We start from the raw sequence: 18,195 nt of genomic DNA, 5'->3' as shown, positions 1-18,195 counted from the left end.
AGACACCCACAGTCCATTTCTTTCATATACAGCATGGGAAAATATAAGATACAGAGTAATGCTGAAAAAATGTAAATGTGTAGAAGATAAAGAAGCTATGGAACCCTGCTTTCTTCACTTGATAAAGGCTTGTCTTCAGCAGAGAATAGTTTTAAATAAATTCATAGATGGAAATAAAACACTAGTCATTCTTGACCATCAACAATGAAGGATAATTCGTCATAACTGGAGTGGAACGAGGCTGGAACTAGGTTATTGTCTCAAGTGAGCCAAAGACTCTAGAATATATCAGTGAGCTTTGGTGCCTAAGGCAGTTTCAGGTCATGCTCTATTGCTCTCCACCAGATGGACTTTTTTTTCCCTACTCATCTTTTCCATCTCACCTGCTCTCTTTTCTTTTTCCCCTTTGCACAATATTTTACCTCTGTGAACTTGTCTTAATCCATAGAGCCGGCTCGAAGGGAGCTGCTGATCCTCGAGGGTAATGCCTCTCCTTCCTCGGCCTCTTCCTCGCGTGCTGGCTCCACCCCCATTTCTAGTCCGCCATATTGTCCTGCTCCCTAGGACTGAGTTTCAGCTCTGTGTGGGCAAGAAGGCTTAGCTTTCACTCTGCTGGGGTTCCCTTGAAAACAAAAGCTCATTACTCATTCTAGAAGAAAAATGCTATAGTCCCCCCCCCCCCCCATTCACTAGAGTTTTATTAAACCATTTCAGTGTTCCAGAGTTAATATGTATAATCTGTGAAACTAAACCTCACTTGTGATTTGACCATTCTGTCTTAGAGAAAATTAAAAAAGCAATGTTAGAAACAAATAATTTCACCAGAACCTGCTTGAAAGAGAAGTTAGTCTCTTAAATAAAACCAGGAGTCCACATTCTGGGCATTTTGGTTATTTATGCTGCAGCTGAGGGAAAGGTAAGGTATATTACTGTGTTTGGTTTGTATTTAAAACAGTCTCATAGGTTCCTCTTCCCACCCCCCCTTTCAGGACACAGAATATTAAGTAAGATGGACATTTCCTCTGTTAATGTTCTCTTTGGGACCAGAAAAAAAAAAAAAGATAGAAATAGTGAGGAAGGTCTTTCCAGATAATACCCCCCACCAAAAGTATTGAAAGAAGAGGTTTATGTAACAAGACATGATAATGTTGTGTAATCTATGAGTATTATTACCTAAGGATTATATTATATCCAGCTGATAAGTTGTATTTGTATGTTCAAGTGTATATTTGTACATAGTACACAGTCTTTCAGTTATTGAGTTTATAAATCCTTTACTGAGTGTCTGGTAAAAAGCGGTGCTAGGCATTGTGAGAAGGACAGAAGTTTACACAAGAGGTTGTTTTTTCCACCCTCCCCCAACCTTCAAGAAACTTCAGTGCTAACCAGGAGTAGCTTCACTGAAGTGAAGACTGAGATGGGGTTAGGAGTTGTCAGGGCTGAAGCTCGGGAGTCTGGGCGCCGTTTTGATTCTGCTACTGTACCTTCTGAATGCTGTGAATCAGGCGGATTCCTGGGAAGCCCCTGCTGGTTTGTTCTTTACACGGCTCAGCTGACATTAGCCTCCCTCCTAGTTTGTAGGAGACACTACCCAGGAAACGGTCTAGCCCACGGGGCCGGGGCTGGGAGGGAGGTGACATCTTCAGAGCCGGGCTCCCCTCAGAGAACTTTGAATAGGTGGAAGAATGAGTTCATCTGCGGTCTTGCTCATGTCACAATGTTGGGCATGTGACTTAAGCATGTGGCTGGTCAAGATCAATGTGATTGGACCGCTGGACCAGCAGGCCCTGATTCTAGAGTGACTCAGCGGCCAATGCTCCTTGTCAAAACTCTTAACTGCCACGTGGTTATGGCATAAGATGTATCAATGAAAGACGTACAATTATTTTGAAAGTACTGTTTATTGGGACATCTTGAAGGACTGGGGGTGAAGGGAGTCCTTGTTTCCTTTCCATCTCCCATCTGGCACTTGTTGATCGTTATTTGTCACTCATTCAGCATTTACAGAAAGCTTACCAAACGGCAAACCATGTGCAAGGTGTGTGTAGGGGCCAGCGAGGCAAGTTAGAAGGAACAGGAGCCTCTTTCCCACAGTGACAGTTAGTGGACACTCTTACAGTGTTTACCACGTGCTAGGCTTGTTCTGAGTGCTGCGGATCTCCTCACTTAACCATTACAACCGCTGCATCCGTTAGTACTATTACCATCCCTATTAGACACTGGATGACGCTGGCATGCAGAGAGATGAACCAGCTTGCCAAAGATCTCACCACTGGTACGTGGCGGAGCAAAATTTGAAAGCAGACTCTCTGGCTCCAGAAACCGTGCTTTTAACCTCCATGCCAGATAGCTTCTCAAGGAGTTTGTGGTCTGAGTATACATGGCTAAGTCTGTCCCTTTTCAGGGTAAGGCAGCAGGGAGCGATGTAGAAGGAAGCAAGAAGTGACTCAGGTTGAGTGTGTTTGCTGTAAACTAACCCCAAGAGTGTCTGACTCAAGAAATGCTCCATTTTGTGCCCCAAGGAGAAGACTGGAATGATAGGAAATTATTAAGCACAGCAAAAAGTTGGAAAGATTTACCAGCAATGGCAATGCGGTTTAATTTTATGTCCAGGGCTAACAAGGGCTACAACCATGAATCTTCCTTTCACACACATACTATGAGGGTCAATGGATACAGTCAGTCCAATGACATCGTTTTCTCCCTTTCCTCCACTTTGCTAGTGGCACCTGTGTGAAAGCTGCTTCCCTGTGGAGGTTCATACCTGTGGGGGCATGTCTAGGAAACTGATGGGATGAGTTTGCTAGAGAGTACTTGCAGCATGCTGGGAAGTTTCAGGAGCAGATTCCTGCAGGTGGAAGACTGCAGACATGATCATCGAGCCTTAGCTGTTACAAGAGAGGGGTGACTTCAAGGGTTGGGGTAGAGAGGAAGATGGGGTCAAGTTGTAAGAAATACAGGAGATGTATTTGTGTAGCTCTCCTAACAGTAGTATGTTATCGACAAATATTCCTTATTATTTATATAATATATAACATGTAAGTCCTCACCCCAGGCTGTCTTTATAAAAACATGTTTGCAGAGACCTGAAAAAGAAAATGTAAACATGCCCAAGGTCTTCCTAAGACCTCCTATATGCCCTTTAACGAGCTTCTACATTTCTAAATGTTAACAAATGTTAGTAATAATAAATGGTGGTATATAGTATCGTTATTGCTCTTATTCCCATTTTTTTGTTGTCACTAATTTTGTATCATGGTCAGTTGGAAAATAGGATTTAATTTTTGAAAATACTCAACTATTTAAGTAGATTTTTCTAAACAGAAGGAGAGGAATGAAATTCACCCAGATAGGTAAGGAACTTAATGGTTATTAGTGGGCCTTACGGATTTTGCATTCCTACAGAAACAAACTTGTGACCTAGGATTTTATTATCATAGAATGAATTTCTTGCTAAGAGTTGCTTTCTGCTTATCTCACCATTTGATATTTACAAGATCACTAATATTTCCTCTCTCCACCCTAAATACCTTACTTCTTTCCAGGCAAGTAAGATTTCAGAAAGATGATGGGGAAATTCTTTTCCTTCTAATTGGTTCTTTGGCCCTTTTAATCCCCCTTCTTCCACTCCCAGCAGGGCATTAGTCATTAAAATGCGTCAGACAACTGTGGAACCCTCAGGATTGTAACTTTGATATGATCACGTTACACACCCATTCAAAGTCCTCTGCTCCAGGGTCAAGGTTTGGATGATGTCACACAGCCTATGGAGCTCATACCTCCTCGACTGGTTTTTCTGTTGTGAGAAGGATGGGAAAGGGGAGGAAGGTGAAACCCCCATCATTCCGAGGATCACATGTAACTATAGTCTAGTAAATCAAGATACTCCCATGTTGACAGGTTAATCTAGTTTATTCCTATTAACCTGGTATATAATATTCTATTACATGAAAATAATCACATTTTATTCATCCATATTGATGGATATTTAGGTTCTAACTTCATGCTATTTCCAATACTGTTGCTGTGAATGTCCTTATGTGTTTGTATGCCATCTAGGAAAGTTTCTATAGAAGAGGAGTCTTTAGACTTTTTACCCCACAATTTGGAAATTGGAATCAAATTTTTTATCATAACTTTTGGTTGCAAAGGAATTGATTTGCTTGTAATGTAAACATTAACATTTAAAAGTAGATTTCTTTGGGCACCTGGGTGGCACAGCCTGTTAAGCGTCCAACTCTCGCTTTTGGCTCTGGTGGTGATCTCAGGGTCTTGGGATCAAGCCCCGTGTCAGGCTCTGTGCTCAGAAGGGAATCTGCTTGAGACTTTCTCTCCCTCTCCTCCTGCCCTGCCCCTGGCTCTTGCTCTCTCAAATAAATAAATAAATCTTAAAAAAAAAAAAAAAATAGAAGTGGGATTCTTAAATGTATTCAGTGGCATAAAAATACCAAAGTAATCTGATACTCACCATTATACATCAAACATTAATTATATGAACAAGGTCTCTTATAGTGGGAAATTCTACATCCCTTCTTTTTCTTTTGGGACTTGAACTTTCTACTTCAGTCACAGGTTCTTATCTAAATATAATATACATTTTATGTGTTATGTGTGAGTGTTTTCTACTGATCACTTTACCATATTTCTTTGCCAACAAATTTTACATATAAACTTAAATTACATTGAATTTCTTTAACCGTAATACTCCAAAGTGTTAAAAATTTTTCTGAATTGAGTTATCATTATTTTTAGTTCACAACTGACCAATTAAATGCTTTTAAATTTTTTATCATATTGAAACACACACACACAAAATCAATGGAACTTTAAGAAATTGGTTTGTATATCATGAACGAATTTCACTTCTTTTTAGAAGACCAGTTCAGCATCGGTTTATGCCCAGTTCTTGCTTTTATATTATAAACACTGAGGACAACCATTCACATACATAAATAAGTAGGTAACAGTTGGAATAAATTGAGTAAATGATGTTACTCATTTATTTGAAAGCTTTCCATGCTGTATGCCCCACATCACTTAGTGGTGTTATTTTTAATGATTAATCAGTGGGTGCTGTCTTTCTTCAATTCACTAGGAAAGAAGAAATGTTAATACTCGTATTCAGAAGTGTTTGTCGGTAGGCTCAGCTTCTTAACGTTGCTCTCATTATTTTGGATTGTCTCTTTAGCTTCTTGTATGTCATTACCCTTTGGGGCAGCACAACCTCAAGCACCCAGATAAAGAACATGGGTGTGCCTTTCTCTTCTAAAGAAGAAAAAAGGGCCACTATGAATGGAAGGTAGGGATTAGGAACCACAGGGGTGCTTGACTCCATGGGTTCTCAGGTAGTTCAGACTTAGGAGGGAGTATACATAGAAGATAGAGATCTGGACTTAACCCCCTAAAAACTGTCTGTGTGCCCCCATTTTCCAGTTTGAAACTCCTACTCTGAGATTTCTCCCCAGCAGCAGAATTGCTAGTGTTCGAGTCTCCTATGCCGTGTGACCGTTTCTCCAAATCCATGTCGCTGAGGATGTTGCTCTGGTTCTCAAGGACTCAGGAGAGGTTCCCTTTTGAGGATCCCCATACATGATTCATAGGAGTCTTCTAACTTTGGGAAAACCCCATGGTCATTGTATTTAAATGACTGGTGGCCAGTAAGTGGTAAGCGACCAGAGTTCTAAGAGATGTGTAATTTCTACAATTTGCTTTGGGACAACCTCTGAAAGTATTTTCATGCATAACTTACTTTCTTTTAAAGGGCATCCTGAGTCTCCATCAGCCACGGTGGCACAAGAACAGCACTCTCCTTGGGTGGCGGTCTGTGCCCTGAAGCAGAAATGCCTTTAATTGTTCATTGCGAAACAAACAGATGTCTAGAGGAGAAGGTTATTAAAAATATTTTGTGCAGTTTGGGAGAACTAGAAGTCTGGATTGCTTGACCTAGCCTCACCAGGCAAACCCAAGTCAAGGAAGCTACCAAGGTATGTAAGCTACAAACGTGGCTTATTCTTAGGGCAAAACTTTCTGGTCTGCAAATTTCTGGATATAGTTAAAAGGGGCAGTGCATTTCAAAAATAGAGTAACAGCCATCCTCGGGCAAGAGAATTCCACTTTAAACACAGAAGACTTGGGGCGCCTGGGTGGCTCAGTGGGTTAAGGCCTCTGCCTTCGGCTCAGATCATGATCCCAGGGCCCTGGGATTGAGCCCCACGTCAGGCTCTCTGCTCAGTGGGGAGCCTGCTTCCTCCTCTCTCTCTCTCTCTGCTTGCCTCTCTGCCTACTTGTGATCTCTGTCTGTCAAATAAATAAAATCTTAAAAAAAAAAAAGAAATAAAAACAGAAGACTTAATGTGCCAAATTCAAATCATAAGGAAAGGTTGCCCAGTTAATAGGACAAATGCCTCAACATTGTAAAATAAACAGAATTTGAAATGCAGACAATCCTATTTTACAGTTATAAGTTATTTTAAAAAATATAAAGACCAAATAACAAAGCAATAAAATATATTACAGTTAGCGAGTCTATAAGAACACATTGACGGTGAGGCACAGCTTAATTTAGGTCTCCCTTCCACTTACCTCAACAGGTGACCTAAGAAGGGGGTGGTTCTGTAAGCTCTAGCAGCCAGTGGCCTGGGGCCACTCTTTGGGAGGCAGCCAAGACAAAGGTACTATGTCCAGGAAAGAAATTTCAGAGAGGACTTAAGTCCTAGAGCTAAGAAAATAAGGGTTTGTTTGTTTGTTTGTTTGTTTTCTCCTTAGAAAAATATACTGTTTCTATCCATTAGCTTCCACTTCTTCCCAAGTTCCCTGGCTTTATGAAATTTATGTTTAGGATTTGAAGTATTCCCAGATTAATTGTTAAGTTTAATGACCTTTTGCTTACAGACCTCCTTTTCCTCTTGGGTTTCCTGAAATGTAAAACCTGCACATCTTTTTTTTTTTTTTTTTTTTTAAGATTTTATTTATTTGACAGAGAGAGAGAGAGAGAGAGAGAGAGCGCACAAACGGGAGAGTGGCAGAGAAAGTGGGAGAAGTAGGCTCCCTGCTGAGCAGGGAACCCAACATGCGGACTCGATCCCAGGACCCTGAGATCATGACCTGAGCCGAAGGCAGATGCTTAACCCACTGAGCCACCCAGGCTGCCAAACCTATCTATCTTTTAAGAAACGCAGCATACTTAAGTACAACTAATTAGCAGAAATCCACCAAAGAAAACTATTCACCTTTTGTATTTAGAAAAGATAAAATTTCTCTTCTAAGGTAGATCTGATGTTAGGTTTCTCTATGGTATTCTTTCTGAAGTTGCTGTAAGATGGAAAAACCTCAATCACCATGAGAGTACTTTTGAACTTACTGACCCCGAGACATTGTTAACAAGTCTATAAGGCATAGACTCTAGAACTGCTTTATTTTGTCATTAAGTGGAACCATGGAAATTAAATGGTGCCCCCCCCCCACTCCACTGGGCCACTAGGTTAGGTTTAAAAAAATTAAATGTAAATTAAAGATACTGTATTCCTGTGGTTGAAAAATCAAAAGGCACAGAGCAATAGCACAATATACGATGGGAATTACAGCCCTTGGAGCCGTGTAACTGGACCGTGCTGTAAATGTCACCTTCACACCTGTCTTCTAGCTGTATCAGTATGTTAATAAGATTTTTTTTTTTTTTTTTTTTTGAGAGAGAGGGAAAAGAAGAGAGAGCGTGTGGTGGGGGGGGTCGGGGAGCAGAGGGAGAGAGACAATCTTAAGTAGGCTCCACAGCCAGTGCAGAGCCTGACACCAGGCTCAATCTCACGCCCGGAGCTGATGAGATCAAGAGTTGGATGCTTAACAGACTGAACCACCCGCGCACCCCAATAAGGAGAATCTTGAAATGTAGAGGTGAGTAGGAGGGAGATGGGACTAGGATGAAAGAGAACGGCAAGAAAGAGGACAGGGAAAGGGAGAGTAGGATGGAAGGAAGAGGATGTGTTAGTCCTTTGGGGCCACTGCAGCTAACCACAGTAGCCTGGGTGGCTTCCAGGCCATGGAAATATACTTCTCACAGTTTGGGAAGCGGAAAGCCCCAGGTCAGCCTGCCTGCAGGATTGGGTTCTGTGTTTGGGGGAGGGTGAGCTTCCTGATTGACCTCACCTGGCATGGTGGAAGAGGGACGGAGCTCAGACAGGCCTCTTTCCTAAGGGCACTAGTGCCATTCATAAGGTCTGCATGCTCAGAACCCAGTTGCCTGCCAAAGGCCTACCTCCTGATACCAGTTTCAACCTAAGATTTTGGGGGAGGTGGTGGTGGCGGTGGTGGGCACACACATTGAATCCATGGCAGCTTGGAAAAACCGAGGCCGTGCACAAAGGATCAGCACCTTTCCCAGCCCTCTCTTGCAAAGGTCCTTTCAGTGTATTTGTATAAGGATAGAAGAGGAAGGGGCATCCGGCTGGCTCAGTCACTGGAGCATGCAACTCTTGATCTCAGGATTGTGGGTGTGAGCACCATATTGGGAGCAGAGATTACCTAAAAAATAAAGTTTTGGGGCGCCTGGATGGCCCAGTTGGTTACACATCCGATTCTTGGTTTCAGCTCAGGTTGTGACTCCTGGGTCATGAGATAGAGCCTCTTGTGTGGAGCGGAGTTTGTTTGAGATTCTCTCTCTCCCTCTTGCCCCCCCCCCCCCAGCTTGCTCTCTGTCTCTCGCTCTCTCTAAAATAAATAAAACCTTTTAAACATAAAATCTTTAAAAGAAAAGGATAGAAGAGGAAAAAATGGGAAGTTAAGTAAAGGAAAAAAAAAAAAAGACCTTTATCTGGGGAAGAGTATTAGTGAGCCCGTGGGAATTCTTAACCACATGAATGTGTTACTCGAATGAACTTATCTGTATTGCTTTTCCCTCCCCTATCTGTTTTACTTAGCCTCAACCAGGCATATTTTATTATTTTGGGGTTTAGGTTTTAGGGGAAATTTCAGAACGAATAGGCATAAATATTTGTGGAAGAGAGGCAAGCAGGGGTGCAGCCTCTCCTGCCTTCATACCAGAAACAAACTAATACTTCTCTGGGGCAAACTGGCCTGTTGAAACCCAGAGTCCAGCTGTCTCTCTGCAGTGACCTGTTCAGACTGCAAGGAGCTCCCCTGTGTGGTGTTGCGTCCTACAGAACATGTCCTGTTGATTAAACCGAGCACCGTTTATACAGTGTCCTGCTCTTCAGCAGACGGCAGTGTTCCCTCTCTTCCCAACCACCTTGGCCATTCCCTTCCTTTTCTTTTTTCCAGGCTCCATATGAGGGCTGCCTCTTTAATGTCCTTGGGAGATACTCTTCCAATGATCCTAGCACTGAGGGGGAGCAAACTAACAACGGGTAGCAATTCGTGTTTTCACATTTGACCTTTAGAGTCCTAATCTCCTGGTCTAATGAATTGTCCCAACTCAGGGCAAGAGGGTGAGCATTAGTAATCATATTGTTTCCTTACTTATCCCTGTCTTACCCTGTTCTCAACCTTGAGGGTCCTCAAGCAGTCTTCTTGTTCCCTTCATTCCCCCTGCCCAAGGCTTGAAAACACTATTAAAAGCTACCTGTAGCCAAATTTCTCTCTAATTAACCTTTTGGGATTTTATCAAAATGAGGTTTTCTTCCCGTCTTTATTTTCAGTTGGAATAGCAGAAATTTTCCCAGGCTGCAATCCAGGGTCCCTCCCCAAGTAGCTGTGTAATCTGGGCATATAAATCCTTTGGGCTGCAGGTCACCATGTGTAAAACGGGGTTGGTGAAATAAGGGAATTTGAGGTTTCTCCCAGCTCTTACAGCCCCGGATCCGAATATCATGGGCCACTGCGTTGAATAGTGGGGGTACTGTGACACCAGATGAGTGTTTCTCTTATTTTCTTTGAGTGGCAAAAGTTATTCAATAGCATGAAGAGTCAGAAGAGGAGAGGGAGTCGATCCAGGGAGAGAGGGTACCTAGGGTAAGGTGCGACATGTCAGCCACACTAGACCCCAATGATGACAGATGTTCTTGAGTACTTCCCTGGGGCAGAGGACACCAAACAGACATTCAGTCTTAAATGCCAGAACTCCTTTAGTGTGCTCATTTATTTAAAAGTGGAATCAGGGGGCTCTGGGTGGCTTAGTGAGTTAAAGCCTCTGACTTCAGCTCAGGTCATGATCTCAGGATCCTGGGATCAAGCCCTGCATTGGGCTCTCGGCTCAGCGGGGAGCCTGCTTCCTCCTCTCTCTGCCTGCCTCTGCCTACTTGGGATCTCTGTCTGCCAAATAAATAAATAAAATCTTAAAAAAAAAAAAAGTGCAATCAGAGTTGAGCTCTCTCCCTGGTTTATTTGATATTCTTCTGATATTGGGCATCTGTTGATTTTTAGACTTAATTGTATTGGCCGAGGTCCCCCCCCTTTTTTTTTTACCTTATGAAAACATTAAATGATCATTGTAAAGAACCTTCAGCCCGTACAAAAAGAAAGAAATGGAAAGAGAAAGTCTCCTCCCTCGGAAGCCCTCCCTCCCCAGCCTGTAGTCAGAGATAAGCAGTGTTATCTTCTCTCCTGTTTATTCTTTTGGATATTTTCCATGGATTTATGTAAATACAGATAAATGTATTATCACTTCTGTTTTATTTTACTGATGGATAATTTTGTGGCATGTATTAATCCTAGTGTAGAAATATGCAGGTAACATTGATGAGAGAACCAGTGAAAAAATTATAGGATTAGGGAACAAGATGGGTAACAAACAGAAAACGGTTTCTAATCAAATTGTCAACTAATAGCGATGATTCTTTTTTTAAAAAATAAAAGAAAGGTTTTTTCTTTTCTTTTCTTTTCTTTTCTTTCTTTCTTTCTTTCTTTTTTTTTTTTTTTTTGAGAGAGAGAGAAAGTACAAGCAGGGAGAAGGTCAGAGCAGAGGGAGAGAGAGAATCCCAAGCAGACTCCCCATGGAGCACCACACAGAGCTGGGTCTCAGGACCCTGACATCACAACCTGAGCTGAAATAAAGAACAAAATGGTTAACCGACTGAGCCACCCAGATGCCCTGATATCAATGATTCTTAAATGATAGAGTTTCCAGGAAGAATTGACCATGAAGATTGGTCAATTCTAGGGAGGCATTTCTAGGGGAGTGAGCTGGGATCATGGTGGTAGAGAACTACCTACAGTTCCTCCATTTCTCTCCATGCTTACTACTGAGAGGTAGATTCTCTTTTCCCGCCGCCCCACCCCAACCGAGAATCTTGACAGCCTCTGTTACTTGCTTCGGTCAATAGAACAAAGCAAAAATGAAGCTATTCCAGTTCTGTGCCTACACCTGGCAACTTACGTTTTTTGCTCTCTTGGACAATAATTATCACGTAAAGAACACTCCCAGCTGTGTTGAAGAGGAAGGCTTCATGGAGGCACCATGTCTCTGGAGAATGAGACCCTGTGAAGGGAGACAGGCCCAGCTCCTTGCTATTCCAGCCCACTGTAGCTGAACTACTAGCCCTGTGCTGGAGGTCGTCTCACATCCTCCAGCCCCAATCAAGCCACCCCAGCCAGCAGTACAGGAAGGAAAGACAAGCTGTCACCATTGTGCTGTCCATTGTGCAGAATGGTGAGCAAGAAAATGGTCAATGCTTTTCAAGCTGCCACATTTTGGGGTAGTGTGTTATGCATAATAAATAGTGGAAATCAATGTCTGAAAGTTGGGTGTTGGCTTAACAAAAATCTGAGACCCATGGCATCGGCTATGGGACCAGGCATTGGGTAGAGATTGGAGAGATGATGAAGGAACCATAACTCTTTTTTTTTTTTTTTAAATTCAGTAATTTTTAAAAATGTTCTATTTTGAAACAATTTTCAAAATAGTCACAAAAATGGCATAGAGTTCACACATGTTCTTCACCCAGCTTCCCTCATGGTGATAAATTGCATAGCCAGGGAATAATGATCCAAACCAGGAAATTGACATAAACCACAGGTCTTGTAGGAACTTTGCCAGTTTTTCTGGTGATGTTCTTTTTCCATTTCAGAATCCAATCCAGGGGAGTGTGTGGGTGGCTCAGTGGGTAAAAGCCTCTGCCTTTGGCTCAGGTCATGATCCCAGGGTTTTGGGATCAAGCCCCACATCCAGCTCTCTGTTCAGCAGGGAGCCTGCTTCCTCCTCTCTCTCTGCCTGCCTCTCTGCCTACTTGTGATCTCTGTCAAATAAATAAATAAAATCTTAAAAAAAAAAAAAAAAGAATCCAATCTAGGGTCCTGCGTTTGCATTTAGTTGATGTTATCTCCTTAGTCTGGGAAGGAGCCTTTTAAGGGAGTCTCTGAGGGTCATGAGGAAATTGTACTACAGGTTGGAGCGGTGATCCTGTGTAGGGCAAAATGTCGGGCAGCCCTTGTGTGCAGTGAAACACAGAAAAGACAGAAAATGTACCTAATGAACCTGTAGATCTGGCAAACGGAAGTTTCAAGCTACACATTCAGAGTATCAGTTGGCTTCTCTTAGTGATATGTGATAGTGTTACAGAGAGAGATGTGTTAAAAAAGGCACTCTTCAGTTTTCAAGCAGAATGTAGAGGAAATAGGGCCTTGGAAATTCTGTGATGTCAGCGATAGTCTCAAAGGAAGAAATGGCCTCTGGGGCCTGCCTTTCAAATGGGGCCTTGAGGTAAAAATCCAATCAAGACTCCATGTTGAAGCCTCTTCAGGTGTTAAGATGTTGTCTCATAGACCATCTCATCTAGCCCAAAGGGCTTCTAAGAAGAACCTTCAATGAGTCCAACAGCAGCTTTGGTAGGGCCCGAAGTTGACACAAGTTTGTTTTTAGAAGAATTACAGATGTTGCTTTGTGGGCAGAGTTGTTGTAAGCAAGAAGTAAACTCCATTAAGAGTCATAGGAGACTCACAGAACGTTGAAGACAGTTATATTGATGAAGTCAGTGCTAGCCTGAACTAAAGAGGAAAGAGTTCAAAATGGAAAAAAAGCCACGGGGCCCCCAACTTTCTGTGCGTAGGACCTAGGCCAAGAGAGCTGTTGGACCGTAAAGGGCAGGCAGTGGCCTGTGGAAAAGGGAGCTTCAGAGGTTGTAGCCTGCACCCCGGAGGTGCGAGCCAGGAATAGTGGGTTGGAAAGCGCCTCCCAGGAGAAGAACCAGACCGTAATGGTGGTCTGGGTCCAGAGTGAGGGTGACAGTGCTCAGCTGGCTTTCTGAACTGCTAGGAATGGTGGCTGCTCCATGCCTTCTGTTTCCCCCCTGCTTTGATCAGGAGCATCTGTCTAGTTATCTTATCCCTGCCTCAGCATCATACGTTGTGTCTGTAACTTGTCTTTTCAGCTCACAGCAGCTAAATGTATCTAAAATGCCTCAGTCACACTTGGGCCTGGTGTCTATCATTAGATCTGGGCCCTTTGAGCCAGTGTTGCACAGAATGACAATCTGGGGGGCAGGAGGGAGTGTATTTTGCTAATCTGGTGGTGTGTGTGTGAGAGAGAGAGAGAGAGAGAATTATTGTGGCCCGTGATACAGTGGTTCCCAATGTGACTGCCAACAGTTCCTCCCATTCCAGGCACTCCTTCCATTAAGGAGTATGGTCTCTTTCCTGCTCCCTTGGGTCTGGGCTGGCTGGCTCTGTGACCGGCTTTGGCCGGAAGAACACAGTGAAAGTGATGTTCTGGGACTTCCAAGCCCTGGCTTTCACTGGCTTCTGCTTTCTCTTTCTTGGGATCCAGGCTGTAAAGAAAGTAGAAAGGAGCTCGGGCTGGCCACTGAATCATGAGCAGTGACATGAAGAGAGGGGGCCACCAGCCATTTCAGTGCCCCAGTGGAAGCATCAGACACCAGGGAAGCCATCTAGGCCGTCCCAGCCCCAGCATAACTCACAGCTAGAGGCGACCACACGTCTGACCCCAGCTGCTGCCCTGGGAAGGCAGAACTGCCCAGCTGTGCCCTTTCCAAATTGCAGAATCGTGAGCAAAGAAGTGGTGGTGGTCCTCTTAAGGCACCGAGCTTATGGTGGTTTTTTATGCAGCAATAGATCATTGCTAATTGAACCTTACCAAATGTCAAGGTTCTTTCAACTGCTTTGATTTTACTCCCTGGGCTGTGAAGAGGTTTTAACAGATAAAGAAGCCAAGTTTCAAGGAGAGTCCATTCCATAAAGGCTGGGCCCTCTATGCCAGTCACTGCTCTGTCCACGGAGCTTTGCACAGAATGAGCACATAACAGATGACCAAATATTTGTTGACAGGACAATTATGAATGGTGATAAAAGATGCCACACCATGAGAAAGAAAGACAAAAAAATATATTTTAAAAAGAGTTTGTCTCATTCTTTTTTTTTTTTTTTTCCTTTCAAAAAGGTGCTCTTCATCTTCAGAAACAATGATGCCTCAGATGCCAGAAGGATGTCCTGAAGCGAAAGATTTGTAGGAGTGAGGCACGGGAAACCTTGACTCCTTCTCTATGTCCCTCCTACACCTAGACGAAAGAGGGCGACTCTGGGATGCACCCGGCAAATGCACCAACACCTGCTGATAGATACAAATTATTATCTTTTTCTATTCTTGGAAGAGCTAAAAGCAGAATATATGTTCCATAGGACTATAATTAGAGTTAGTACCAAAAGGACCAGAGTAGAATATAAAATAGCCAGTGTTAGGTTGGATAGTAAAATAGTCAAAGCTAATTTGTCATGTTAGGTCTTTTCTTTCCCATCACTCTCTGGTTCAGTTTCTGAACACAGTGACCCCATGCATGCCTGTTCCTGCTCTGTGGTTCTTCCAGGAATACCCGGCCCCACCCTTGTTTCTCTGAGAGTGATCATTTCATACAGCACACCTCTCTACTGGGACATGAAGGGAGACCCAAGTGCTGTGTGCAGTAGCTCCGGGAGACCTTAGACACAAGAAGGGAAAGTTCTTTTTTAGGGTATGGTTACTTGCAGTGCCTTCTGGAGATATGTCTTGGGCAAAAAACATCTTTATTTAAAAGAACAGCAATATTTGTAATTAGGATAAGCAAAATAAGGGGAAAAGCCTTGGACCCTTGGAATAATAGGATGGTTTAAAATTCAGACCTATAATTATTATATTTTTCTATTCTGTGTGATTTAGAAAACAGTGGTTAAACAGATAAAAATAGAAAAGATTGCTTAAAAATTAAAGCCATTGATTTAGATCTCTATTTGAAAGGTCAGTGTGTGGGAGCTGAGAAAGGCAGTATAGTGATCAGCGTTCAACAAAAGACATTTTAGCAGCAGAACCTACAAAGAGCACATCAACTATTTATATCGCCCACATCAAGTTGCTGGTTATTTCATTTATCAAAAAAAAAAAAAAGAAAGTTATTTTCTTTGGACATTCTTTGGGTGCAGTAACAATACAGTTTTGGAATCAGCTGTTAGAAACTATAATTAAAGCTGGTTTATCATGTTTACTAATTATTTGCATAGTTAGTCTCCCTGAAGCTTTATATAATTCTCCCTTTGTTACAAGCTTCTGTTTCTCCCCAGGGCAGTCTGAATCCAGACAGGTAAAGAACTAGAGTGCCTGGAAACCAATGTCTGGTAATATCTGTACAGCCAAGCAGATACCTGCAGGTGAAGTGGAAAAACAATACACAGATTTGAAACTTCCTGTGAATTTGATAGAGTTAGCTCTTTGGAGATTTCAGCTTTACCACTCGGGTAAGGCGAGCCCCTGGGTACAAGGAAGAAGTTAAGGAAAACAAAAACGGAAAACTGAAGTTTCCTTCAGGAACCTATTTAACACTGGGGAGTGAAGGAGGTGTTTATTCGGTAATTACTAATAACGACCTGATAATACTGTCTGGCTGGCCAAACATCTGTCAGCATCGATGATCCTTTTTGTTTACTGCTCGAGAGAGGCAGAGGGAGCTCATGTTCAGAAAAGCAGCAAAACCCCGGTCCCATTTTGTTCCCTCCTGCTGTGGGCCACTCTCCCATTCCAGCACTTCAAGGTGGTGCACGCCTTCTCTCCACAAGAACTCTGTGCCATGGGAGTGGAAAAGCATCCTGTCTCCTCATGAACCCATTTCCTTTCCAGGAAGTGGATTTCGGGATAGGGTAGGCTCCAGGGGCAGGGGCGGAGTAGGGCAGCACTAACACCGTGGACGCTGGAGACAAGATCAGTGACTTGAAAAACTGAGGTGGGACATTTTACCCCTCCCCAGTCTACCTCCCTTCAACTTCTTCATTTCCCCGTTCCCCACCAAGTGGTATTGGCTACCTAATGGAGCACAACTCAGTTTCTTAACACATAGTCTAGTAGAACACCTACAAATCAGGGACTCCTTATTATTGGTTATTTGTAAAATAAGGAAATCTCTGGCTTACCCTAGGCTGTGTGGATTGGGTTTTCATTTTTGGAAACCAAATGGAGGCCTTTCTCCTACTCTTTCCAGATTGTGGCAGCCCACCCCCACTTCCTTTTCCACTTGTGGCCTTCACCTCCCACAGGCTGACTAGGATCATGCACAAAAACAGCCTCCAGTGAGTATCAACGTGGAAGATTCAGCAGGTTGCTAACTCCTGTAGGGCTATCTTAAAAGGATGTAGTCTATAAATGCAAAGTGTTATGGAGCCTGGGAGATCTCTAAGAACACTGTAAATATCCCTGGTTTAATTAGTACTTGTGGAATTAGGTAATGGCCTGTGGCTTCTAAGCAAGCCCTCTTGGGGTTTCTAGTCTTCAAGGGGCTGCCTGCAACCATGATGTGCTCATGCACAGTCTTCTTTTGCAGATACGGAATAAATCCTTTTAGACCTTCCTAGGCACCTACTCAAAATTACTGCAATACACATGCTAACTGATCCCATTCTCCCAGGTCTTTAAAAAAAAAAAAAAAAGCAAGCCAGCCAGCCAGTGCCTCAGCCCAAGTCTCAACTCAGATACTTTGGACTCCGATTGTCTCCTTGAGTTCTACTTCCCAGGGGAAAGAAAAGGAAGAAATTCCTAGATTGATGTTGATTGATACTCTTTCTCTTCGAGCAGAAAGTGGACAACTCTCTTTGCCGCAGCTGATCAATGTCATGGTAATTGCGCTCCAGCTCTCCGAATTTCTGAACCGGCTCTCTCACGGGGATAGGTCAACCAACCAGGGCTGTTAGCCGACTTGACAGGTTTGTTCTGGGCTGATGGCCATTGACTAGGTTCTCCGACCAGATAAGTCACTTGGCTGAGTCTACAGTAGGTGGGGCGCGCTCACCAGCTTAAGGGTAGTGACTGGAAGTTTGTCGCAACGCTGGTGAATTCAGGCAGCGGGCTGCTGCGGGAGATCCCGTTTTGCCCCCGGTGCACAGCGGCAGGAAGGTGCGTCCCTGCCAGCGCAGGGCACCAGGGAGGGAAATGCCAGACCCCCGGGGCTCTGCCCCTTCTCTCACGGTGAGGAACGCGCACTGTTGGCCGCGCCAGAGCTCCAAGTCTCAGGTCTTGGCCCTTTAGCTGGCTCAGTAGGTAGCTCGCGAATGGGTAGGACCAGCTTGGAAGCTCTCCCTCCGTGGTCTGCGAGAAGCCGCGGCCAGCGGTGCGGGGAGGCGGGGGCACGTGCTCGAATGTGGGTGCTTGTGTAACCAGCTCCCCAGGCGCCAGCACCGACAGCGCTCGGGCGGGAGGCCGTCGGAGCCTGCGTTTCCGCCGCGACCCGGAGGCTCGGGGTTCCGCTGCCGACACACGGCAGCCACCCCGAGCAAAGGACGAGAAGCACTTGCCTCCCCAGCCATCATAGGGGAGTGGGAATTTGGAAAGTTCCCCAACTAGGAACACACGTGACCTCCTCCTGAAAGTAGTTCCGACTGTGACCCGCGTATCCCTCCACCTCCTTTTGAACCCTCCTCGGTCTCCTCGGCCACGCCCACTCGCAGGGGCTGCCGCTTCCTACCGTCCGGTATTTCACATTCGGGCCCGGGCAGCGCCGGCCGCCGGCGTGCGCAGCCCGGCTCGGGGGAGCGCGGAAGCCGGCCCGCGGCGATCCACCCGGCCGGGTTTTCACAGCGCTCCGAAAGGGGGCGGGGCGAGGCAGCTCTTGAGTCCCGAGCCCTCAGTCCGCCGCGGTGAACCGAGCTGGAGCTCCGAGGGGAGGGACGCGCAGCTCTCCAGGGGGCAATGCGGGGGGCTGCGGTGTGGGTCCGTCCCCCGGGGTACGCTTTCGGGGCAACGCGGACAGTAGTCCTTGGAGGCCCAGACATTTAGGGACG

The 18,195-nt window shown here is 44.4% G+C and overlaps 1 protein-coding gene across 1 annotated transcript; it reads right to left on the bottom strand.

Annotated features, from left to right (window-relative positions):
• Positions 1–14,343: 14,343 nt before the first annotated feature.
• Positions 14,344–18,186, bottom strand: KLLN (killin, p53 regulated DNA replication inhibitor). Its single transcript, XM_059397644.1, is given in 3 exon segments — positions 14,344–17,677; positions 17,679–17,875; positions 17,929–18,186. Coding segments are annotated over 3 exon segments (684 nt in total). The 3' UTR covers positions 14,344–17,448.
• Between the last annotated feature and the right edge of the window lie 9 nt (positions 18,187–18,195).

Source organism: Mustela nigripes, chromosome 4 (assembly GCF_022355385.1).
Source record: "Mustela nigripes isolate SB6536 chromosome 4, MUSNIG.SB6536, whole genome shotgun sequence".
NCBI classification, from domain to species: Eukaryota; Metazoa; Chordata; class Mammalia; order Carnivora; family Mustelidae; genus Mustela; species Mustela nigripes.
This window is presented reverse-complemented; position numbering and strand designations above follow the sequence as displayed.